The 25,270-nt window shown below is 47.0% G+C and overlaps 1 protein-coding gene across 3 annotated transcripts in view; it reads right to left on the reverse strand.

Moving 5' to 3' along the window:
- The window catches only part of CYFIP2 (cytoplasmic FMR1 interacting protein 2), a 135,565-nt gene that overhangs the window by 86,003 nt on the left and 24,292 nt on the right, over nucleotides 1–25,270 (reverse strand). For all 3 annotated transcript variants that reach the window (XM_018050112.1, XM_018050113.1, XM_018050114.1), the window contains exons 3-11: nucleotides 24,991–25,080; nucleotides 16,820–16,897; nucleotides 15,209–15,310; nucleotides 12,797–12,978; nucleotides 10,898–10,994; nucleotides 9,787–9,915; nucleotides 7,409–7,513; nucleotides 4,721–4,812; nucleotides 2,816–2,933 (exon numbers count right to left, since the gene is read on the reverse strand). In XM_018050112.1, coding sequence (XP_017905601.1) covers nucleotides 2,816–2,933; nucleotides 4,721–4,812; nucleotides 7,409–7,513; nucleotides 9,787–9,915; nucleotides 10,898–10,994; nucleotides 12,797–12,978; nucleotides 15,209–15,310; nucleotides 16,820–16,897; nucleotides 24,991–25,080 — 993 coding nt within the window. The remainder of the gene's footprint in view (nucleotides 1–2,815; nucleotides 2,934–4,720; nucleotides 4,813–7,408; nucleotides 7,514–9,786; nucleotides 9,916–10,897; nucleotides 10,995–12,796; nucleotides 12,979–15,208; nucleotides 15,311–16,819; nucleotides 16,898–24,990; nucleotides 25,081–25,270) is intronic.

Below are 25,270 nucleotides of genomic sequence, written 5' to 3' on the forward strand. Positions count from 1 at the left end.
AAAAGCACTGGTGAAGACAAACGTCTATTTGAACAGGCAATACCTCCCACAGTGAAATATAATACGCACACACGCATGTGCGTATGCACAGACACGTGTATGCGTGTGTGTGTACACATATGCATATTGAGCCAGCCCTCATTATTTGTGGGTTCTGCGTTTGTGAATTTCCCTGTTTACTAAAATTTATTTACAGCCTCAAGATCAGTCCTTGCAGTGCTTTCACGATCATCTGCAGATGTGTGCAGAGTCGCAAAAGCATCTGAATCACGTTCCCAGCTGAGGCTGAGCAACACAACTCTCTGCCCTCTTGTTTCAGCTCTCACCGTAAACAAGTGTCTCCTTCCTGATCTACTTAATGCCCCATTTTCCACTTTCTTATACTTTTTACTGGTGATTTCACTATTTAAAATGGCCCCTAAAAAATAAAATAAAATAAAATAAAATAAAACGGCCCCTAAACACAGTGCTGACTCTCTGTCTGCGCCTCTATAAAAAAGGAGGCTATGATGTGCTTTATGGAGAAAACATGTATTTTATTTTTTAAACATTTATTTGTTTGGCTTCACCGGGTCTTGGTTGTGGCATGCATACTCTTAGTTGTGGTATGTGGGATCTAGTTCCCTGATCAGGGATTGAACTCAGGCCCCGTGCATTGAGAGTGCGGAGTCTTAGCCACTGTACCACCAGGGAAGTCCTGAAAAAGGTGTTTTCGATAAACTTTGTTCAGGCATGAATTATAGTGCTGTTGGGTATGATTTAATGTTAACAAATCAACAATATATATTACGTAAGGTGACTTTGAGAAGGAAATGGCAACCCACTCCAGTGTTCCTGCCTGGAGAATCCCGGGTACGATGGAGCCTGCTGGGCTGCCGTCTATGGGGTCACACAGAGTCGGACACGACTGAAGTGACTTAGCAGTAGCAGCAAGGTGACTTTAAACAGAAACGCATGTAAAACAAGGCTATATATGAAAAATCAGCTGATAGAAACACTGTGCCCAGAGGCTCACAGAAACCTAACCCTGTATTTTCTGGAGGAGAGATTACTTGCTGATTCAGTGTTGATGGCCACTTTATAGAATGTAACTGTTGTGAATACCAAGAACGATCTGTATATATACATGGATAATGTGTATAATTTTAAAAATACCTCTGAGCCAGACTCATTCTTAGGTCATACCAAAACTGGACAAGAATTGAATGGGGTCCCTGGAACCTACTTCCCTGGTGGCTCAGATGATAAAGTCTCCTGCGGGAGACCCAGGTTCAGTCCCTGGGTTGGGAAGATCCCCTGAAGAAGGAAATGGCAATCCACTCCAGTACTATTGCCTGGAAAATCCCATGGACAGAGGAGCCTGGTAGGCTACAGTCCATGGGGTTGCAAAGAGTCGGCACGACTGAGAGACTTCACTTTCACTTTTCTGGCACTTAAATTATTCCCATAGCTTAGCTTATGCTCAATTCATTGGCATATATAGTTAAGAAAGCCAAAGGTTTGGGCTTGACCCTGATCCATGTCCACCAGGGGCCCTGCTAAGAATGTGGGCCACTCATCTAATGACCATACTGCTTGAATTTGCTCTCATTTCAGATGTGATCAGACATTTCCCTACTTTGGGTTTTGGAACGAGTAATTACAGCGACTAGCCACATGGTGGAGGCAGTGAGCAGAAATGGAGCAGTGCAAAGTCATCTTGGAGCTTCAAAAGGTAAAACAGGGATTAAAATCAGGACACCTGTGCTTATTAAACCAACATATATATTCATTACAAGGTCTGCACAGAAAGAGCTCTAGAAGGATATATGAAAGTGAAAGTGAAAGTTGCTCAGTCATGTCCACCTCTTTGCGACCCCGTGGAATTCTCCAGGGCAGAATACTGGAGTGGGTAGCCTTTCCCTTCTCCAGGGGATCTGCCCAATCCAAGGATCGAAGCCAGGTCTCTCACATTGCAGGTGGATTCTTTACCAGCTGAGCCACAAGGGAAGCCCAAGAATACTGCAGTGTGTAGCCTATCCCTTCTCCAGAGGATCTTCCTGACCTAGGAATCGAACAGTGGTCTTCTGCATTGTGGGAGGATTCTTTACCAACTGAGCTATCAGGGAAGCCACAAACGATAATATATATATATACCTCCAAGTATTAATAATAGTGGGCTCTGGATGGTAGAATTTTACATGACTGATTTTCCCTTCTTTTGTCTATCTGTATTTTTTCTGAGGTTTGTACACTAATTGTGTTTCCCTATTTAAAAAAAGAAGAAAAGGAAAATCCAGTGCCAATAAAAATGTAATTAGAGCAACCACAGGAGATTTTTATGACCTTCTTCTGTTCCTAATTGTATTTTCTGGCTTATTAAAATGATTTTTATAATTGTTTAAAAATATTTAGATGGTGCTATGAGCATGATTGTACAGAACTTTGTTTCTCTTGCCACCCAGGGTGGAGATGTTTAGATCATGTATAGACTAACAATTACTGGGCTGTTGCTACCTGCTAGGTGCAATGCATTTTCCATACATCATAGTGTTTAATCCTCTCAATGAACCTTTTCTGGTTACTATTAGCTCCATTTTGCAGATGAGGAAACTGAGGCTCAGGGATGCTGAATAACTTGTGAAGGTCAGAAGCACAACCAGAATCAATCCCAGCTCTGTCTGGCTCTTGGCCATTCTGCCCTCCTGCATCCAAATGTATTCCCTCACTCATCCACTCCTCAGGATCCCTAGGATCTTTTCTTTTCTGGAGGTCCTCACCTCTTCTCACCCTAGTCCCACATGGGCCTCCATCCCACCAGCCAGAGCAAGCTCACCTCACTGTTGCTGTAGCGAGCGAGTTCCGAGATGAAGCGGATATGGTCATCGCGGATCTGAACCATCTGCTCGCAGATATTGTACTGGGGGCTGATGCTGCTCTGGGTGCACGTCCACCTGGGCAGAAAATCAGGGGGTCAAAGTGGGTCCTGGCCCTGGGAGGGGCAGGATCCTTCCATCCACTAGTTAGTCTTGTTGCTCAGCTAACGTGACTGGCTCCACTGGGAACAACCAAGAGGTGTCCTACCCACCAGCAACAGTGCCTGCTAAATTCCACCGTAGGCACTGCAGGCTGCATGGAAAAGACTTTCCTTCTCCTCCTTGGGGCTGGCCTCTTCTAAGGCCCAGTCCCACACTTTCCCAGGTAATGGGTGTCCACAGTACTTACCAGTCACATGAGCAGGGAGGGACTTGCAGCCTCTCTAGGGCTACAAAGGGCTGGAATCCAAGCTAAGAAAAAGCAAGGTGGGTGACCTCCCAGATCTGTCAGCTGACCCTGGCAGCACTTTGTCCTGTGGCTGAAGCTGCCATTGACAAAGGCCTTTGGGTGGGACTGGAAAAACCTAACGGGGTTGTGTCTGTTTTGCAACAGTGAGCCGGGAACAGGGAAGCTCTTCACCGAGAGAAAGCCGCAGCCATCCTGAGAGGCACTGCTCTCTCTTGCCCTCATCTTCTCCCTCTTTCTCTCTTCTTTCTCCTCAACACTTCCCTCAATTTTTGAAAAAGAGATCTTTGAGAAAACATCTTAAATTGGGGAAGAAATGAATGAATGAGAGTCTGCATTCTCCTTTGCCAATAGAACAAAAGACAACCCCAGTCACTGTCTTCTGCCATCCGGCGCCGGGTGACCCAGTGGACAGACTAAGCATGCGCGCCAAGCAAGGCAGATACACGTTTAGGGAGAATTCACTATTTCAGAAGGAGCTCTGAAGGGGCGCTCCAGAGAATACTGAGAATGCTGACACTTCCTCATGCCTATACTTCGACACAACCTTTACCCTGAGTTCCCTGTGCGGGTTGGGGACACATCACTCAAGCCCCTGCCCCCCACCCTGAGCACATCACCACTCCAACCACTTTCAGGTGGCTAAGAATTCACAAGGAAATAAGTCCAGCATTCGGGACTCCATGCTTTTCCTGGAAGACCTCCTCACATACCAGCAGCCACTGGGTTACGAAGCTCTCCCTGGTGAGAGTCATCTGCAGTGGCTCAAAGCTGGTGGAGTTCAAGGACTCTGCATTTACGTATATTTAAGGCTTTAATACCCTCATCCCTGATGAAAACATGGTTTGTCCCCTTCTGTTGGAAATGTAGGCAGAAGAAACCTCCTTAACAAGACCAGAGATCAAAGGGGTAGCCAAGCCTGTAGCCCATTGTTCCCCAAACTTCCATGAGGTGCTGACACCCCGGATCTTAGCACAGATGACCTAGAGGGTGGTTTCTAAAACAACCTTGGAGGAGGCCATTGACCCACTTCACACCTGGAACCGTTGGTACCATACCCTGCACAGCATACTTACTGCACGGACACAAGACCTGAGGAGAGAACCAGTGGGATGAAGAACAAGGCCACCTCGCTCCATCTGACCACTGAGGGCCAGCACTCCTCCCCCTGCCTGGGGGCAGGAGGACTCCTGCTGTCCCCCTGCAGGTGGCATGGGCCACCACGGGGACAGAGAAGGGGCGGGGCTGTGCTCTGAGTGCTTCTGAACCCTGGCAGCAAAGGGCGAGTGCAAAAGGGCTCAGATCACCATCCGCTGCTCCCCTCTGTCAGGAGCCAGTGATGGACAGACTCCACCTGCCCAGGGTCTGGGGAGAGGGGAGGGGCTGAAATGGCCCCTCGGCCCCCTGCCCGGGCTGGGCGTCCTTGCGGGAGCCGAGAGACATTACGGCAGGCACTCACTTGGACTTGTTCTCTTCATAGTGAGCACTGGTCTTAATGTATCTGGCCAGCTCTATCTGCATGTCGCCGAAAAGGGGCACCACCTGCAGCTGCTGCAAAGGAAGCAAACACAGCTTGTGAGACACGGAGGGAGGGACCGGCATTGCCTTCCACTGGGAGAGCCAGGCCTCCCTGTGTGCCTCCGGGCTGACCCCTAGTTCTGACTCCAATGTTGTTACCATGTGACTCGGGAACCACAAAGAGCCTTAGCCAGCCTAGTCCTCCTCTGCCTCCAACCATCTCTATGTTCCAGCATCTGAGCCCAGAGAGGCAAAGAGACTTGTCCAAGGTTACCCAGCAGGCAGAACAGATGAAGAACGAGAACCAGATGGCCTGCCTCCCAGGGCAGGGTCTTCTCTGCTCTAATTTCCCTTGGATTAAAGGCGCCTCGCTGTTTCAAACTCTGGACTAGATGTGAGTGCCTGGATTCCACTGGCTGGGAGTGACCTTCTTGAGAAACTCCACAAGGTGAATTGAAACCTTGAACACCCAACACTAGAGGGCAGACAACTCCCATCCGAAGAGGAGGACAATGGTGGGGAGGCTGGTATTCACTGTCTGCTTCTGATTCATGAGGCACTGCAGTGCTCAGTCCTTCAAAAGCAGAGACTTTTAGGGCAGTAAAACTATTCTGTATGATACCACAATGGTAGATACAGGGGCTTCCCTGGTGGCTCAGCAGTAAAGAAAGCGCCTGCCAATGCAGGAGACACAGGAGACCTGGGTTCCATCCCTGGGTTGGGAAGATCCCCTGGAGGAGGGCATGGCAACCCACTCCAGTACTCCTGCCTGGAGAATTCCAAGGATAGTGGAGCCGGGTGGGCTATAGTCCACTGGGTCACAAAGAGTCAGACGCAACTTAGCAACAAAGTACAACAACAATGGTAGATATAGTCATTATACATTTGTCAAAACTTACAGAATGCACAATGCCATGAGTTATCCCTACTGCACACCATGGGATCTGGGTGACAATGATGTGTTAACAGTGCGGATTTATGGACTAAAACAGATGTCCCTCTCTGCTGGTGAGTTGTGATAATGGGGGAGGTTGGGTATGAGTAGGAATAGGAGTTACATGGGAAATATCTGTTCATTCTACTCAATTTTGCTGAGTCTAAAACTGCTCTAAAAAATAGTCTATTAAGCAAAACAGAAAACAGTTATCTCACTCCATAGAATAGCTGAGTGAGATCAGTACTACTATTATTCCCATTTAACAAGATGGACAAATTGAAGCTTTGACAACTTAGCTAGAGTGATTTTTTTTTTTTTCACAAAGTCAGACCACCTAGAAGCCAAGGGGCCAGGATTATAACCCAGGGGTCTGACACCTATGTTGCTCATTGAATCCTCAAGGGAACCCCATAAAGTAGATGCCTTTAGCATTCCTATTTTCCAGGTTAGAGAACTCAGTTTCAGAGAAGCTCTGTGACTTTCCCAACATCACCCAGTTATGTCGTGGAAGAGAGAGACTAAAACCCAGGTCTGTGTGAGGTGAGACTGTGGTCTTCAATTCCACCCCCAACTCATTTATGTGGATTTAAGGCAGGGGTGGACTTTTCCAGTTCCCCCCAGATAAGCCCAGTTTTCATTTGGGGCAGTCCTAGAGGAAAGTGAAAGTTTTAGCTTCAAAAAGAAGCCAAGCCAAGCCTTAGGATGCTTTCGGTGACTTGTGCATGTATGCTAAGTCACTTAGTCATGTCTGACTCTTTGTGACCCCATGGACTGTAGCTCACCAGGCTCCTCTGTCCATGGGATTCTCCAGGCAGCAATACTGGAGTGGGTTGCTATGCCCTCCTTCAGGGGATCTTCCCTGTCCAGGGATCAAACCAGCGTCTTTTATGTCTCTTGCATTGGCAGGCAAGTTCTTTACCACTAACACCATCTGGGAAGCCCCTTGGGTGACTTAATTCCCCACTAACCTCCAAGAGTCAGTGAGACCCAGGCCCAGCCACATCTTCAAAGGGATCCACTTTTAATTTAAGCTTGGTTTTCCCATGTCTGATCTCAGAGGCTCTACTCCACACCTGAAGTGCCTGATGCTAGGACACACTGACAATATGGAACTGACTTCCAAAGTAGAAAATCCCCTTGCAAAAACCTCAAAGGCAAACCTCAAGGTTTGTTGTTAAAAGATTTGGGGCCACAAGATGAAATCTCTGAGGCACTTGAATGGACTGAGAGCAGGCTGGACCCCATGAGGCATTCTGGAGGCAGGGAGCGCAGTAGGCCTCTGGTGGGCCAGGAGAGTCTGTGAGCCTGTGAACGTGAATCAATGTAATGTCCACTCTCTAATCCTCCTGCAACTGCGAGCTCTGATTTATACTGAAAATTAAAGCAGGCTCTGTCTTCTGGGACACACCTCTTTCTTTAGATGGCAAGAGGTTTCAGGAAAGGGTAAAAGCAGTGTGTGGAAAGCATTGCAAGGCCTTCTGGCTGTGTCCTGAGACTGAGGCACAGACCTTCAATAGCGTGGATTCCTGTACCCAAGGCAGCTAGGGCCCCTGTCTCTATCCTCCTCCTCCTCTTGGAATCCTTAGAGTCACCGTTCAATCAATGAGCACCACTCTTTGCTGCATAATTTCATTCCTCTCCCCAGAGAGACCGCCCCTGGCCCACTGCCCAGCCCCAGCCCCAGTTGCTGACCTTAAAGAACTTATCAATTTTGCTGAGGTTGATTCTCTTCTTGGCATCCAATTTGTAAATGTTACTGACATTCCCATCCATCAGGTACAGACCAAAACCCATTACCTAGCATGAGAAGAGGCAGAGACATAAGCCAGTCACATCCATTGGAAACGTTTCAAAAAACCAAAAAAAAAAAAAAAAGCAGATGTAGGCATGTGCACACCCACATCCCCTGTAGTGACATATTCTATTAAAAAAACCCATATGTGGTTACAAAGAAGGACACGTAGAACTAATCTCAGTCCGAAATTTGATTTCTGTGAAGACATGCAGAGGACTCTTTCGTTTATTATTGTGGTGGCCACTTCTTGAGTCCTCCCCATGGGCCAGAGTCTGTGCTTAGGGATTTAGAAGACATTATCCTTAATTCTCACCATCTTATGAGTCAAGTTCTATATGATAACTTTATTCTACAGATGAGGAGCTGGAGACACAGAGAGGTTAGACACAGCTGCAGAGACAGGATCTGAAGCAGGGTCTAGCAACGTGTATGCACTTAGATCCTTGAGAAAGACTTGAGTGGTGCTGCTGTTGCATCCCCAGGCCCTGGCAAACACAGTGGCCACTTGATGCATACTCACTAGATGGTAAATGAATGTGAAACTATTCACCCCTTTCCCCAAGGAAACTACAACAAAGATTCCCAAGGAATCTCATTGCTGACGTCATTAACAAAAAGAACACATTTTTGCTGACAGTGCCCTATAGGCAGGTTGACAGGCTGGTTCTAAACATTCCAGTCCATATAATATTGGGTTGGCCAAAAAGTCCATCTGGGTTTTTCCATACGGAAAAACTAGCATGAACATTTTGGCCAACCCAATAGTTTCCTGCATGCTGGCTTACTTTGCTCCTTTTGTCAAATGTATAGCAAGCCCGAGGGAGCCTGAACAACTGGGCTGAAAGCAGCTTCCTCAGCTCGCAGTTGCTATGTGACGGGGGATTAGTCATGCCTGACACCTAAGGGACTGGGCTAGAGGATGGGTACTCATGGTTCTGCAGGGTGTGTGCCAGACTTTTCCATTTAAGGTGAAAGGCGCCCCCTGCTGGCATCTGAGTTTACTAACACACTGTAGAGAGCTTGGAAACTGCAAAACTCCAAGAGGCCAGGTTGAGAATTGAGAGGGAGAAGGCTGGGAAGCTGAGAAGTGGGAGGATTAAAAACAGGCAAGAGAAATGAAGAGCCTGAGAATCTGATAGCAGCATGGAAGGATGCTTGGTGAAGTGGGGTTTAGTAACCTAGTTTGTGGAAGCAACAATTCTGGGCAGAGCTGTGGTAATTGCCTGGACATAGCACTGGTGTGAGAGAGGCTGCTGAACTCTGGGTGACTTCTCTGAATTTCTGACTGTGCAGAGGAAACCAGAGTGAATGAGTCAGAAAGCCACACTCTCTTGCAACCTTCCTCGAGATGCTACGGAAATGTAAAGAAGGGAACACCAACAGGGTTGGTATTCTTGAAATAAGAGGCGACATGGAGAGGAAGAAAAAGTCAAATCACCAGAGGAACTCTGAAAGGGAGGAAAGAAACAAAAGAGGTGATGCAGTGTGTATAAAGAATATGGAGAACATTATTCATTCCAGTGCCTTTGTTTTCAGAGAGAAGTTAGGAGTAATCTAAGCAGCTAAGGATAGAATAATGGCTAAAGAAATGGAAACTCATCCATACAACATTATTTAAGGGCTGCATGTTATTCCAAATGTACTTAATGAAATGGGATAAATAATGCACATACATAATTTATGTAAACTGCATATGTTGAAAATACATCAGCACAGAAAAAAAAAGAGAAAGATACACATCAAAATGGTAAAAGTGTTATCTCTGTGTGGAAAGATTATAAGACATTCGATTTTTTTATGATTTTCTTTTCAGAATTTCTACAATGATAAACAGCACTTGATAATTTAAAAATGAAACATGTAAACTGATGAAACAAACATGACCGTTTTGGCAAAATATAGTAAAAGCTATAAGATTTTGCCTTCCCCTTCGGTTGGCAATTTTCCTCTAGGATGTCTGACTTAACAAGAGTATGGCCACAAAGTGCCACAGAGTTTCAATGCACTTTAGCAAACAAATACCAAATGATAGGGGATTTATTAAATGACAATGTCCCCATATAATGAAATACTAGGTAACCATTAAAAGTCACATTGTAGACATAGCCTTAATGCTCTCTAGAAAGGTACACAACATATCACAGGGAAAAAAATGGTTACAAAACATTCTGTATAGTAAGATCTGCCCTCATGCTTAAGAAAAAAGAAAGAAATAACTTTTTAAAATGATTTTAAATAAGAAGGAGGTGAGAGGGTATAACTGAGGGAGCTGTACCTTGAGGAGCATGTGCTTCTCACTGGGGGTCAGATACATCTTGTTCTCGTAGTAATCCACGCAGATGTTGACAATGTCAGCCAGCAGCTCCTCATAGCCTGGGATCACTTCCAGTTGCTGGTGGAGACACTAAACAGCAGCGCCCCCTCTGGTTAGCCCCTGTCCTGCATCCTCCTCACCTACAGCACCCAGGATGGCTCACTGCTGGGCCCTGGGGCAGTGCACGGCCTTGCTGACCACACCAGGTGGCAGGCAGCCTGCAACCTCTCCTCAGTGTCTACAGTGGTTGGTCAGAACTGCCGCACATCACCGAGGGCAGGGGCTTGCCCCTTAGGGGCCTCCATTGTACTTCCTGGCAGTTCTCATGGTTAGAAATGCTTTCTCTGGCTGAACTAAAAGCAGTTCAGCTTTATAGCAATCGGCCTGTGATCATCTCAGCTTAGTTTTGAGGGTGTGTGTGGACTGAGCCCCACATGTCTCCAAGGATGATAGTGGGAAGACCCAGCTCAGTGGAGGAGAAATGGGCCAGCAGGCATCTCCCAGTATAGGACTCAGCAGTACAAAGACATTTCCTGTACAAGAAGACCTGAGGTCTCCATCCCAGGCCCCTTCTCTCCAAAGGGACACACCGCTGAGTGGGAATATCCTGGGAAAGCCATGGCAGTAACTATAACCACATCTTCTTATGTCCTTGTCTGTTAAGCTCTACATGCTATAGTATCTCATTTATTTCTCACTGCAATCCTAAACAGCCCCATTTTACAGATGAGGAAACTCAGGCTGAGACCTTGCCCAAGGCCTCACAGTAGGGCAATGGAGGGTCCAAGATGAGAAAACAAGGCAGTCTAACTCCAGAACCCAAGCTCTCAACCTATACCAACCTATACCAGGGCAGGACACTGGCTAGAAGATTTTCTAAGGACAAACTGCAGAGGGTGAAGGGGCCATCTGTGGCTGGGAAGGGACACTTAAATCTGCAGCTTAAAGCGTGAGTAGAGCAGAGGGGATGAATGATCTGGACGGAGCTCCTCTGCCTGTGGGTCCCCCAACCTCCAGGCCCCAGCTTGCGTCCCAGGACACCAGGTCAGGACTGACATAGGTTTGCCATCACCTGGGTGATCCTGTTGTGGTTGGCCAGGAACATGGACAGGTTCTGCGACTCCTGGATGGACTGGGGGTCAGCCATCTTCCTCAGGAACTGCGCTGCCCTGGACAGGGTGGTGTAGAGAGGGATGCTCATGAATAGCCGGCCTAAGCCGGGCCTCAGCTCCCACCTAACCCAGCCAGGCCCCACTCCCAGCTAACCCAGGTACACTGTCCCCAAAGTTGCAGAGCTCTGAATGGCACAAGTGACTCTAACATCGAAGGAGAGCCTGTTCTGGAGTCATCTCACTTGGAGCTGTTTGCATCCCTGTAATAAGAGTACCTGAAATTAAGAAGCAAGAATGCATTGAAGTTCAAAGACTAGGCAAGTTTAAGGGTAGCTAGCATCCCATCAACCAGCCCAAGGCGGTAGGACCTAGCGAAACGGGCATCCTGAGCCTCGCAGTGACCTCCAGCAAAACTACACGGTAGGTCATGGGGAAGAATCACAGGCAGCAGAATGTTCTGTTTTTGTTGGGTATTATGTTGTTTATAGGAGAACCTCAATGTTTCTAAACATTGTAGGGAAAGCAAAAGTCTACTTAACCTGATGGGACTGAGGCGATGATGGGTGTGGGGAACACAGCAGACCTTGAAGGGAGGAAACCACTGCCCTGGGACTTCTCCAGCCTGACCTGGAGGTGGAGTTGGTGCAGCCCGTGTCACCAGGGACCGTGGAACACGGACAAGACACAGCAAGGTCCCAGCCAGTCCCCAGAGCACGTCAGCTGTGACCGTGATAGCAGGAGTTGGCCAGATATGGGGAGTTTGGGGGAAGACACTGTACCACGAGCTGCCTATGGAATCTCTGAAATTGCCATTTCTGAATGGGGCTCTGTCTTCTGGATACTGACAGGTTTCAGTTCACTCAGGAGGATAAAACAGTGAGGATCAGTCTGTTGTCTGCTTTCTCTGGTTACCTCGGAGCCCCAAGAGGAGGTGGTTCAAGGACAGGGGCCCGCTTCATCATGACACAGCAAACTCTTCTCAAGAGATATGTATGGACACCTTGGAGCTTATCTGAGCCTCAAGCAACACAGGTGGATTTGCTACTTTCACCTGCACTCCCCCTCTTTGGGGTGGCTGTATACACATTTCTGGAGAGGAATGACCCGTCCCCAACTCTCAGTCCTTCTTTCTTGTGAGCTGACATTGACCCTCAACTGACCCCAAGGGTGAGCACCCCTCCCATCAGCACCACCCCAACACATTCATACACAGTATCTGGTGGAGGGATCAGCACAGGAACAAGCTGGACCAAGGACAATCCTTCTTGGGGCTTTTGCAAAATATTTGCAAGGAGCTGCATCCTTTCCTTCCTTAGGAACTGGGGTTGCTACGCTGACTGGAGGGACGCTGCTAGAGGCCACACAGGGCACAAGCCTGAGAACGAAGTGGTCACTGGGGAAAGCTGAGCTGAGAGGCAGGGGGAACCAGACCAACAGCGTCACCTGAGTACCTGGATCAGGTGGACCAGGACTTTTCTGTTCTGGGAGCCGACCCAGTTTCTTCTTTCACATGAGCAGTTTGAACAGGCTTTCTGATTCTTGCAGAGAATGACTCCTGTGGCCATTTTAGGATTATATTAATCATAACCTCAGACTGCACGGGACACAGAAAATGCTGCTCCACTGGTGGGGTAAATGAGGATTTGATTCCACGTCGAGACTGAAAACCCTGCCAAGACCCAGTTCTCCAAAGCTCAGCTCTGTGTATTATTCCTTAAGCTGCAGAAACAGAGGCAGACCCAACCCTGCTGTGTCTGTGGAGTGGCTAGCTTGGTTCTGAGCCTGTTAGGAGGTCTCTTCTCTCTCCCACAAGCTGGCTGCCCAGGAAGGTGGGGCGGAGGAGGGAGAGGAGCCCTGACCTCTTGTAGGCAGAGTGGTCGTTCTTGACACTGCACTTCATATTCTTCAGCTCGTCCAAGACTGCAAACATGTTGATGAACTTGCCCAGGGTCAGGAGGTAGGCCTCGGAGACAAAGTCCTTCCTCCGCTCGGCATGGCACAGTCGCTTCACCTCACTGCAGAACCGCTCGATGGCTTTGCGCTGTGGGCAGAGGGGCGGCGGGTCAGGACTGGGCAGCCTGGTGGGGCGGCTTGCTGAGCTCCCTGGTTGGGAGCTGGTCAAGGCTCCTTGGGGCTCTACTCAGAGCCTGGACTTTTAGAGAAAGGCAAAACTGCCTAGAGGTCTTCTTCAGAGGAGTCCTGAAATCCTAAGCTGATTTCTAGAGGGAAGCCCAGAACCTGTCCCCAAGTGAGCCAAACCAGTGAATTTATTCACCCCCTCCTTGCTGAGAAAGCTGCTATCTTGTTCATATGTGATTCCTAGCACTTAGGACAGTGCAGGCACCGGACAATGAGGGGGTAGCAATGGACAGTGAGAGGGACACTCAGAGAAAGAGCTCCATTCATCCAATAGATGCTGTTTATTGAGGATCTCCTATGTGCCAGGCATCATTCTTGGCCCTGGGGTAAAGTGGGGAACAAAACAGAAAAAAAAGTCTCTACCCAAAGGAACTTATATTCTAGTGATGGTTACAGAAAACAAAATATCAAATAAATTCTCTATATCAGAAGGTGGTATGAGCTGTGGACAAAAATAAAGCAAGGAAAGGAGGTAGGGAGACCTTCAAAGACCAGATCAAGCCACTTTCTCCTTCCAGAGTGTAAGTCCAACAAAACTTTCCAGGGTGATGGAAATGTTCTGTATCTGCACTGTCCAACACAACGGCCACTCATCACATGTGAGAACCAAGCACTGGAAATGCAAGTGCCAAGGAGGATATGCATTTTACATTTTATTTAATTTGAATTCAAGTAGACGGCCATACATGGCTACTGGTGACTGTACTGGACAGAGGGGTTTTCAATTACTCCATAGCCTCCCTTCTCTAAATACATCTTGTCAGGAGGCCCTCAGTTTAGTACTTACTTCATTTTGGGGTTGTTTTGCTCTCTTGGACCTGTCTTCCCAAAGAGCTTTTAGGCCCCCGAAGGCAGGTCCATGATGCTAATAACAGCATCTGTGAGTTAGTAAACCTGCTCTGTAGCGAGGGCTCTACAAATAGGGCTCTTTAGTAATGGACCTTATTTATCCTTAGAGAAAACCTGTGAAATGGGCATTCTTTCCAGAGGGTGAGAATATTGAAGGTGTCAGAGGTCTGAAATGACTTGAAGGTCACAGCCAGAAGGTGGCAGAACCCTGGCCTGCTCTGCCTTCAAGGCTCTATCTGCATCTTCCCCACCACTTCCAGGAAGCCAGCACAGAGCTGGGCGCAGGGCTGAGCCTGGGCCAGCGCTTGCACATCTACTTATGAGGCTCATAAATACATGTAGAACACAGGGAGGGCACAGGGAGCACGGCAGGACTCCCACCCAGGCACAGGCTTAAACTGCTCAGCCTGCACTCCTGAATGGCTTCCAACAAAACCATGATAACCAGCTTGCCCTCTTACCTGTCACTCACAGGAATCTTTGGCCATCTTTTCTCTTTTCCTCCTTTAAACACTTGCTCTTCTTGGCCTCCCAGCTGGTCTCCCTGCTGTTACTCTTCTCCCCTCACCTCCACTCCCTCGCCCTTGACACCTGCCCCTCACCTCCCATCCACTAGCCACACAGCAGCAAGAACGTTGTTTCAGCACTCTGATCAGATCATGTCACTGGAAACCTCCAACAGCTTCCCGTAATGCTTGAAGAAAATCCATGTTCTTTTCACAGCTATAATGCTCTATCAGTGAGCCCCCGCTCACCTCTCCAGCCTCACCTTTTCTCACTCCCTCAGCTCACTACGCAGCCTCCTTGGCTTCGTTCCATTTCTTAAACCCGTCATGCTTCTTGAGGTTGCAGGACCTTTGCCTCTCAGTTCCTTCTGCCTGGATCATCTGCCCCTGGATCATCACCTGCCTGCCTCTTTCACATCATACGGATCTCAGTTCAAACGCCACCTCCCTGGAGGCTGGCCCTGAGGTTCATCCATGTCGCAAACACCCTCCACACCAGAGGTTTGCTAACTGCACTTTATCCACAGCACATGTTCTGTTGTGTAAGGTTTATGGTCAGTCTCTCCTCCCACCCAAAATACTCTCCTTTGCCCACTAGGATGTGAATCGTATGGAGGGAGGGTGCTTGTCTGTCTTGCTCACCCTGGGGTGGGTCAGGGGCACTAGACAGTGTTTTGTAGAATGAATGAAGAACACGGCACAGAAATCCAGACCCTTGTGTCTAGAAGGTGGGGCCCTTCTCAGTTGTCCTGGCCCAGACCTGCCCCGACCCCTCACCTGAAAGTACATGAACTTCATGAGCTTGGTGACCTCAGGCTCCAGCACTTCTACCGTCTTCTCATAGATTTCCACTCGGTTGGGCTGCTCATTGCATTTCACCTGCAGGGAGACAGGGGGTTTCGCACACCCTGGTTTGCCCAGGCAGTCCTGGTTCACACCTGCTGTCTTATTAATAGGGCACGTTTTCACTCTCGAATGCACTTCATTTAGGATGAGAAGTGATATGGTGGCTACACAGCGAGAGGAGGCAGGGGCAGCCCTGATGAAGAGTCAGTGCTTCTAGGCAGGACTGCTCCCTAGACATCGGCTGCGGGAAGGAAACCAGCTGGTCCCTGGAACAGAGCCCTCCTCCCCCACAGTCTGTTCTAGGCCCCCACCATGTGCTGTACGCACGTCTACGTTTATCTACGAGGTCTCCCTCCTTCCATCTTTCCCTCAGTGCTACCCCAGGGGGCCTCTGCCAGAGTCTAAGCAGGGACGAATGTTCTGTCCATGGCTCTGAGTGCACTCGGGGCAAAGCCGCTGTCCACACCCGAGCCCGGTGAGGAGCCCATTTTCTCTGCCCAAGGGTTTTCGGCACATCAGAATCACGTGGCAGGTGTGTTCACAGCATGTGCACACAAGGCTGCTAAGAGGTCATCGACCAGTGTTAGCAAAGGGTAATAAGCACAAGGACATTCTTCACACTGTTGTTTAGAAATTGTGGAAATGGCAGCATGAGCTAAACATCCACCGGCCAATGATTAAGTGGATAAAGTATTAATACGATGCACTATCATTAAGTAACTGTTAGGGCTGATGGGACAGATCTCTGACCTCACGTGGAAAGATTGCTACCATAAGTCTGCGCAGAAATAGCTGCAGGAAAGTAAGGGTAATTTAATCCTGTTTTTATTGAATAAAACACAAAACAGTGCGTGTGCTGGTGTGCCCATATATAATACAGGTACAGAGACTCTGAAAGGGTGTGAACAAAGCTGCTAGTAAGCAGTTCCCTCTGGGGGTTAGGACTGGGAGCAAGGGAGAGGAATGGTTTCTGTTTACACACTTGGGGTTTGTTGCTTTGGTGATGGTGGGACCCATGAATATAATATGATAATGATAAAAATACTATCTGTATGTGTTAACATGAAAAAAGTCAGCTATAAAGAACAAAGTATAAAAAAAGCAAGTGGTGGAACCATATAAATAAGAAACAACACGCTTTTGTAAATGACAATAATTTACAAAATAATAATCACAAATATTCATGTTGTTGGAGGAAAGAGAGTCAGATGAACATGTAGCAAAGGGTCCACAGTGATTACGCTTTGGTGGGAGGTGGGGATTTGGGTGGTGGAGGGAGAGGGTGAGGCTGACTTGCTTTCTACTTTACACCTTTCTGCAGTGGTTTGGGTATTGTACACTTAGCATATACTGCTTTCAAAATAAAAGGATAATGAGAAATTTTTTAAAGTTGGCGTCAGCTTCATGGGATGCTCTCTGCACGTGTTCAGTGAGCACCCTTGGATAAGAGACTCCGCTTCACTCTCTGTAGCCTGGAGAAGGTCAGTAACCTGGATGGGGATGGGAGGAGGGAAGAGCCGTCCCTCTTGGGGCAGGACTCACCTGGGGGATGGCCCGGGAACAGCTGCGCCAGGTGTATAGCATGACTGCATACTCGTGCCCTTCCTCCAGCATTTCATTCTGAAAAGCAAAACACGCTCAACAGGGAGAAACCACTCCAGGGCCACAAGACTTCTTAACAGCTCCCCTTGCCTCCACATCCTTGGACTCACAGTGTGGTCTCTGAACCAGCAGCATCAGCATCGCTTGGGGTGGGGGGTTGCTTATTAGAAATGCAGTCTCAGGCTCCTCCCTGGGCCTTTGGAATCTAAATCTGCATTTCAATAAAATCCCCAGGGAATTCACATTCTGAGGTGCACAATAAGTTTGAGAAGCACTGGCCTAAATTATCCTCATCAGTCACCCCATGGCTCTATCAGCCGGACACACTTTTCAAAGACAGATAGCTACCTCAGAAAGGTGGAGCAGACCCACTAATTCCAACGGCAAAATTTGTCCCAGATGGCAAGAAAGCAAGCAAGCAGCCAAACAGAATGCACAGCAGGTAGATTGAAAAAAAAGAGCAAAAATTATGAAAGTATAATATATTATTGTATGGACTTGCCTGGTAGCCCACTGGTAAAGAATACGCCTGCCAATGTGAGTTCAATCCCTGGCTTGGGAAGATCCCCTGGAGAAAGAAATGGCAACCCACTCCAGTAGTCTTGACTGGGAAATCCCATGGACAGAGGAACCTGGTGGGCTACAGTCCATGACGTTGCAAAGAGTTGGACATGATTGATTTCAAGAATAAAGCAAGAGAGTTCCAGAAAAACATCTATTTCTGCTTTATTGACTATGCCAAAGCCTTTGACTGTGTGGATCACAATAAACTGTGGAAAATTCTGAGAGAGATGGGAATACCAGACTACTCGACCTGCCTCTTGAGAAACCTATATGCAGGTCAGGAAGCAACAGTTAGAGCTGGACATGGAACAACAGACTGGTTCCAAATAGGAAAACAAGTACGTCAAGGCTGTATATTGTCACTCTGCTTATTGAACTTCTATGCAGAGTACATCATGAGAAACGCTGGACTGGAAGAAACACAAGCTGGCATCAAGATTGCCAGGAGAAATATCAATAACCTCAGATATGCAGATGACACCACCCTTATGGCAGAAAGTGAAGAGGAACTAAAAAGCCTCTTGATGAAAGTAAAGGAGGAGAGTGAAAAAGTTGGCTTAAAGCTCAGCATTCAGACGACGAAGGTTATGGCATCTGGTCCCATCACTTCATGAGAAATAGATGGAGAAACAGTGGAAACAGTGTCAGACTTTATTTTGGGGGGCTCCAAAATCACTGCAGATGGTGATTGCAGCCATGAAATTAAAAGATGCTTACTCCTTGGAAGAAAAATTATGACCAACCTAGATAGCATATTGAAAAGCAGAGACATTACTTTGCTGACTAAGGTCCGTCTAGTCAAGGCTATGGTTTTTCCTGTGGTCATGTATGGATGTGAGAGTTGGACTGTGAAGAAGGCTGAGCACCGAAGAATTGATGCTTTTGAACTGTGGTGTTGGAGAAGACTCTTGAGAGTCCCATGGACTACAAGGAGATCCAACCAGTCCATTCTGAAGGAGATCAACTCTGGGATTTCTTTGGAAGAAATGATGCTAAAGCTGAAACTCCAGTACTTTGGCCACCTCATGTGAAGAGTTGACTCATTGGAAAAGACTTTGATGCTGGGAGGGATTGGGGGCAGGAGGAGAAGGGGACGACAGAGGATGAGATGGTTAGATGGCATCACTGACTCGATGGACGCGAGTCTGAGTGAACTCCGGAAGTTGGTGATGGACAGGGAGGCTTGGCGTGCTGCGATTCATGAGGTCGCAAAGAGTTGGACATGACTGAGCGACTGAACTGAACTGATTGAAAAATATCTTGGTGGAATACATACCAAGACTATGAGGAGCAAGCTCTCTGTGGGGCTGGATAAATGGGAGCTTTCACTTTTTGTATCACATTGTGCTATAATGTTTGCATTTTAATAACAGCCCATGTTGCTATTTCATATGCAGGAAGATGGTTAAGATCAAGATTAAGATTTTTTAAAATAATACAGAGCAGATGGTAAAATTAACAACAGCATGAAAAATGAATCTGATTACTCACCTCACCTAGTAACTGCTTCACCTAGTAACTGCTTCAGTGGAAAGAGCCCTAAACTCAGGGTCCAAATATCAGGGCTGAAGTCCCAGCTTCATCACTTCTTAGCCCTTTGGCCTTTAGGAAGTCACTTAACCTAAAATTCTCCATTTAGTTATCTGTATAATGATGATGAAAACAACCTTAGAGAATTTTGTGAGAACTGAATAGAATACAAACACACAGTTGCGGTCTAGTTGTGTCTGACTCTTTGTGACCCCATGGACTATAGCCCGCCAGGCCTCTCTGTCCATGGGATTTCCTAGGCAAGAATACTGGAGTGGGTTGCCAATTCCTTCCCCAAGCGATCTTCCTGATCCAGGGATCAAACCCACCTCTCCTGCATTGCAGGCGGATTCTTTGCCACTAAACCACCAGGGAAGCACACAAACATACATACACACTAGGCAATCTGTAAAGAGAGTTTGGAGTATTACTAGAGAAAAGACAGTCTGGCAGTTCCTCAAAAAGTTAACTCACAGAGTTACCATATGATTCAGCAATTTCACTCTGAGGTATATACCCAAGAGAAATGAAAGCATATGTCCACACTGAAACTCCACACTTGCTCACAGCAACATTATTCTAATAGTCAAATAACAGAAACAACCCAACTGTCCATCGGCGGATGAATGGATAAATAAAATGTGATACAGCCATGCAGAGGAACAGTTGCTGCTGTTGCTAAGTCACTTCAGTCGTGTCTGACTCTGTGCGACCCCAGAGACGGCAGCCCACCAGGCTCCCCCGTCCCTGGGATTCTCCAGGCGAGAACACTGGAGTGGGTTGCCATTTCCTTCTCCAATGCATGAAAGTGAAAAGTGAAAGTGAAGTCGCTCAGTCGAGTCCAACTCTTAGCGACCCCATGGACTGCAGCCCACCAGGCTCCTCCGTCCATGGGATTTTCCAGGCAAGAGTACTGGAGTAGGGTGCCATTGCCTTCTCCGAGAGGAACAGTATGCATCTGTAAAAAGGAATGAAGTATTGATCCATGCTACAACATGGACGAACTTTGAAAACATTATGCTAAGTGAAAGAAAGCAGACACAAAAGGCTGCTATTATGTGATCCATTTAGATGAACTGTTCAGAATAACCAAATCCATAGAAACAGAAACCAGATTAGTGGTTGTGGGAGAGCAGAATTGGGAGGGACTGCTACAGGGTTTTGGGTTTCTCTTTGTGGTGATAGAAATTAGACAGGGGCAATGATTGTATAACATTGTGAATCTACCATAAAAATAGTGAAGTATACACTTTAAATGGTGAATCTTATGTTATATGAAGGACATCTCAAAAAATATACTAAAAAATAGTATTACTAGGCCATCTCTTTTGTAAATGTTCACACTGATACAAAAACGAGCCTTTACTCATTTATTTTTTATCCCACACATCACATCTATTTCATAATATCTTCTTAGCACAAGATCAGATTTAATTTGAAGCTTATTCCTTTTTATAGTTTTGTTTTCAACGGCAAATGTCACTGACGAGTCACACTTTCAATTCTTAATTTAGAGAACTCTTTAAATCAGTAACATGTTGTCCTTGAGACCAGAGAGAACCAAGATCAAGTCTGTGGGTCTTCTGCTGCCTTTGCTTCAGAACATGTGTCAGAAAAGGGAAGTGACAGTAACGTGTAGGGAACATGTGTCTAATTATTAGCATCAAGCTGCCCACTGACAGGTGTCAGTATCCCACTCATTCACCCACTGAACCTTTCACTGAGCACTCACGCATTCCCCTTCAGTGCTCCATGCTAGGAACAGGCCAGTGAACAAGAATGCTGTGGACTCTGCCCTGTGGACAGCTCAGCTGACCATCAGTTAGGTTTGTTGTATAATCATGCCTGGAATATAGAGGTCAGGATGGCGTGGTGGATAGAGCCTCAGGGAATTTGACTTCTGCTCTTGGCTCTGCTTGGACCCACCTTTTACCTGGAAATGTCATGGTTTCATCATCTGGAGGCAGAGAATTGGCCTAAATCCACAGTCCCCAACCTTTTTGGCACCAGAAACTGGTTTCAGGGAAGACAAATTTTGCATGGCCAAGGTGGGGGGTGAAGGTGGTTTCAGGAGGATTCAAGTGCATTACATTTATTGTGTACTTTATTTCTATTATTTCTTTCTTTATTTCTATTATTATTACATCAGTTCCACCTCAGATCTCCAGGCATTAGAACCCAGAAGTTGGAGCTCTCTGGCCTAAATCACTAGTTTTCAACCTGGCTACCCATTAGTCACCTGGGTAACTCTGAAAACTCCTGATGCCCAGGATGGATTCCAGTGGAATGAAATCTTTATCTCTAGGGGAGGGGTCCAGGCATGAGTGTTTTTTTTTTTTTTTAATGTTTTCTAGGTGATTTCAATGTGGAGCCCAGGTTTATAGCTGCAAGACTAAGGATCTCTCAAGTTCTTTACATTTGTAAGATCCTGTAGGTCCATCCTGCTGCTGCTAAGTTGCTTCAGTCATGTCCGACTCTTTGCGACCCCGTAGACGGCAGCCCACCAGGGTCCACCATCCCTGGGATTCTCCGGGCAAGAATGCTAGAGTGGGTTGCTATTTCCTTCTCCAATGCATGAAAGTGAAAAGTGAAAGTGAAGTCGCTCAGTCGTGTCCGACTCTGTGGTACCCCATGGACTGCAGCCTACCAGGCTCCTCCACCCATGGGAGTTTCCAGGCAAGAGTACTGGAGTGGGGTGCCATTGCCTTCTCCATAATTTAACCCAATGTGAATTCAGTTCAAGTTTCAGATTCTGGCAGACTGTACCTCTCAGCACTTAACTTTGGACACTAGGCCCCCATCTCACTCCCAGCAAAGAACCCTTGACTGTTCCTTGTAGCTGGTCAATTACATGGTTTACGCACTTTTTCCTCTTCCTCTTTTCTCTGGCTATCCTGCCTTTGAGAGATTCACCTTGCCCCAGTGCGGGCAGGAGTAATACAAGAGGATGAACATCTAATGAAGCCTCTTGCTGCTGATAAGCTACTCTAGACAAAGTCTGAGCAGGGTTCAAGGATGAAACTGTTGAGGAAGTGAGGTTTGGGTATTATCCATGAACATCAGCAGTGCACCCTAGTTTGGACTTTGCCTAAAACTTTATCAACACTATCCCTGCATTAGTAGAATAGTCGCCCCCAGAAAGATGTCTGCAACCTAAACCGTAGGACCTATGGAAACAGTACCAAAAGGATGGCATGAAGCTAGCAACCTTGAGAGGGGGAGGTTATCCTGGGTTATTGGGTGGATCTGGTTGGTGGCAAGGGTCCTAAGGGAGGTGAAAGGGTCAGAGCAGGAGGCGTGAGGATGGAAGCAGAGACTGAAGTGGTGTGACTGCTGGCTGGAAGGGTGCTGAGCCAAAGAGCAGGCTGCCTCTACAACCTGGAAAAACAAGGCCACAGATTCTCCTCCAGCGCCTTCAGAAGTGAATGCAGCCCTGCCAACACCTGGATTTTAACCTTTTAAGATCCCATGTCAGACTTCGACCAAAAGAACTGTAAGCAAGTGAATCTGTGTTATTTTAGGTCACCAAATCTGTGATAATCAGTACAGCAGCAACAGAAAAGGAATACAGTCCCTCTCCAAACTGGCCCCTCCTCTGATTGCACTACTGGTGCCCCTGACCTGGTTTTTTCAGGAAACCTCAGTCAGCATCGTTCCAGCTCCCCTCGGCCCCAGCCCCCAGCAGACTGTGAAGCCAGGCAGAGTCGCCCTCCAGTGCCTCCTACATCCCTGACCCCTTAGCCGCTCCTCAGGCCACTGCCCTCATCCAGCCCTTGACGCTTATCTCAACTGATCTATTTGCCTCTCTCATGCCTCCTTACCACTCGTTCTGCACAAAACTAACAAGCGAAATTTATTTCTCAAGTGTAGTTATGTTCACATTTTCCTCATTAATGAAAACTGTTTATTGCTACTGATTTTTTTTTTAATTAAATGAATGAAAGCCCTGTTATGGGCTGACTGGTTTCACTCCCCCCCACCCCCAAATTCATATGTTGAAGTCCTAGACCCAGGACTTCAAAATGTGACTATATTTGGAGACAGGGCCTTTAGAGAGATGATTAAGTTAACATGAGGCCATTATCCAGCCTGACTGAATTTGGACACACAGAGAGACACCTTACATGTGTCTATACAGACAAAAGGCCACGAGAGGACACAGGTAGAAAGCGAAGAGAGGCCTCAGAAGAAGCAACCCTGCCGACACCTTGTTACTGGATTTCTTGTCTCCAGAAACAGGAGAAGATAAATTTGCTATTTAAGTCTGTGGTATTTTGTTATGGCAGCTCTAGCAAACTAAGACACTCTCTATGCACCTAATTCGTTATGAATATCACCAAGAATTTCCCTACACGTACTTCACAGTTCCAACCCAGGCAATCTCTGAAAACTTTTGCCTCTGAGCCTCTTCTTACGGTGTTTCTGCCAGCTGGGATGCCCTCCCCATCTCCTCTCTGACAGATAAAATTCTAATTGGGTGGGTCAGCGGAGGTCAGAGCCGGGAATCATCAGTCCAGGATTCTAGGTTCAACCTTGTGATTTACTAGTTGTGTGATGATGAGCAACCTGCTTATTAACTTCTCTAGGTCTCAGTTTTCTCATCCCTAAAATGTGTATAATGATCTCTTTGCAAATCACAGGCTGTAATAAGGCTCCAATGATATTGCATATGAGAGAATTTTACACAGTTTAAAGTATAATATACATATATGTAAATATATATACACATATAGTTACAATGTGTGTATGTGTGCAAAGTATACAAAGCTATACTCAAAAGCTACTTCCTGCAACAAGGTTTTTCTGACCCTCTCAAGGCCACTTAAAAACTCTGAACTTTCACCATGTCTTTGTACATCTTCAACTTTGTACATTTTTGTTTGCAAAGACTTGTCTACAGCATGTTTTATAGTCAAATAGATTTGGGTTTAGCTCTGTCATTTGTCAGCGGCAGGACCCTGAGTAAGTGACTTCACTTTTCTTCACTTCACTTTTCCCCATCCATAAAATGGGTATTGTAATAAAACATTCTTCCCAGGGTTGAGGTGATGATTAATTGACAATGCATTTGAAATACCTGCAGAGAAGATGTTCAAAAAAGGCTAAGTCTGTCTACTTCCCACTTGATGCATTGAGAACTAAGACCCCATCTGTCCTTGCATACACGCCGTGCCCCCCCGCCCCCCAACCCTTCAGCATTTAGCAGGGTCTGATCAAGTACCAGGGACACAATATTTATTGAGTGAATCGGTAGGTTGTGGTGAGACAAGGGTTTAGGCTATTGATGATATAGTGAGAAAGGTCCACTGAGCTGCAGGCAGAGCCTGTGAATGAGAAATTACGGAATTCTTTTGTTCTTTATTCTTTTTAAAGAAACTAAACTTTTTATTTTAAGTCTTAGGTCAGGATGTGCACAGCATGTGAGATCTCAGTTCCCCAACCAGCGACTGAACTTGTGCCCCCTGCACTGGGAGCACAGTTTTAACCACTGGACTGCCAGGGAAGTCCCTGAATTCTTTAAATGCCAGTGATGCACGAGGGTGAAATCATGAAAGCCAAAGGGAGAAAGGTACCCACTCAGGTGGGTCAGACACAGACCCATCAAACCGCTGGCCCCTGTCTGTGAATGATTTAGGCCACCAGCTTCCTCCAGTCAAGAATGTGTTACTCCAAAACTTTGAGAAACTTTGTGCTTTGGTCAAGAGCCAAAATTCCACACAGCCAGTAATCTATAAAGTACAAAACAAGGCAAGACCTAATAAACTGTTAACTCCAAAGCTAGAGAGAAGTTCAGGAAAGCCAACAGTGGGAAGAGAGTTGGGCCCCAAAGGTGAGCAGAATTTGCAAGGCTGGAGGATACAGACCAGTGTACCCCCAGGCATGGAGAGGGGATGGGTGGGGTGGGAAAAAGAGCTTGAGGAGATGGATCCTTCTGAGGCAGTGGGTTCTTGGAATAGCTGAGCCCCTGCCCCCACAAGGAGGGGCTATGTCTGCGCCTGAGGGCCACGGAGACTTACCATGCTGGAGTGCACTGTAGCCTGCTCGATGTACCTTGCAATGCCCGTGACAAAGGCATTCCTGTCCTCGAAGTTTGTGTCAAAGTTAGCCTGCAGGGATTAAAGGACAGGAACACTTAGTGGCTGGAAAACAGGTTCAAGATGGCTGGGTGTCCAGGAAATAAACTGCTGCCAGCCAAGGCCCAAGTTCTCTGGGGAAATCTATCTCCATACTGCCCTTTCATCTTCCACCGAGAAATCCCACCCTGCATTCCACTGGGCAGAAGCGGGCCACACACAG

This window comes from Capra hircus, chromosome 7 (genome assembly GCF_001704415.2).
Source record: "Capra hircus breed San Clemente chromosome 7, ASM170441v1, whole genome shotgun sequence".
In the NCBI taxonomy this organism is placed as follows: domain Eukaryota; kingdom Metazoa; phylum Chordata; class Mammalia; order Artiodactyla; family Bovidae; genus Capra; species Capra hircus.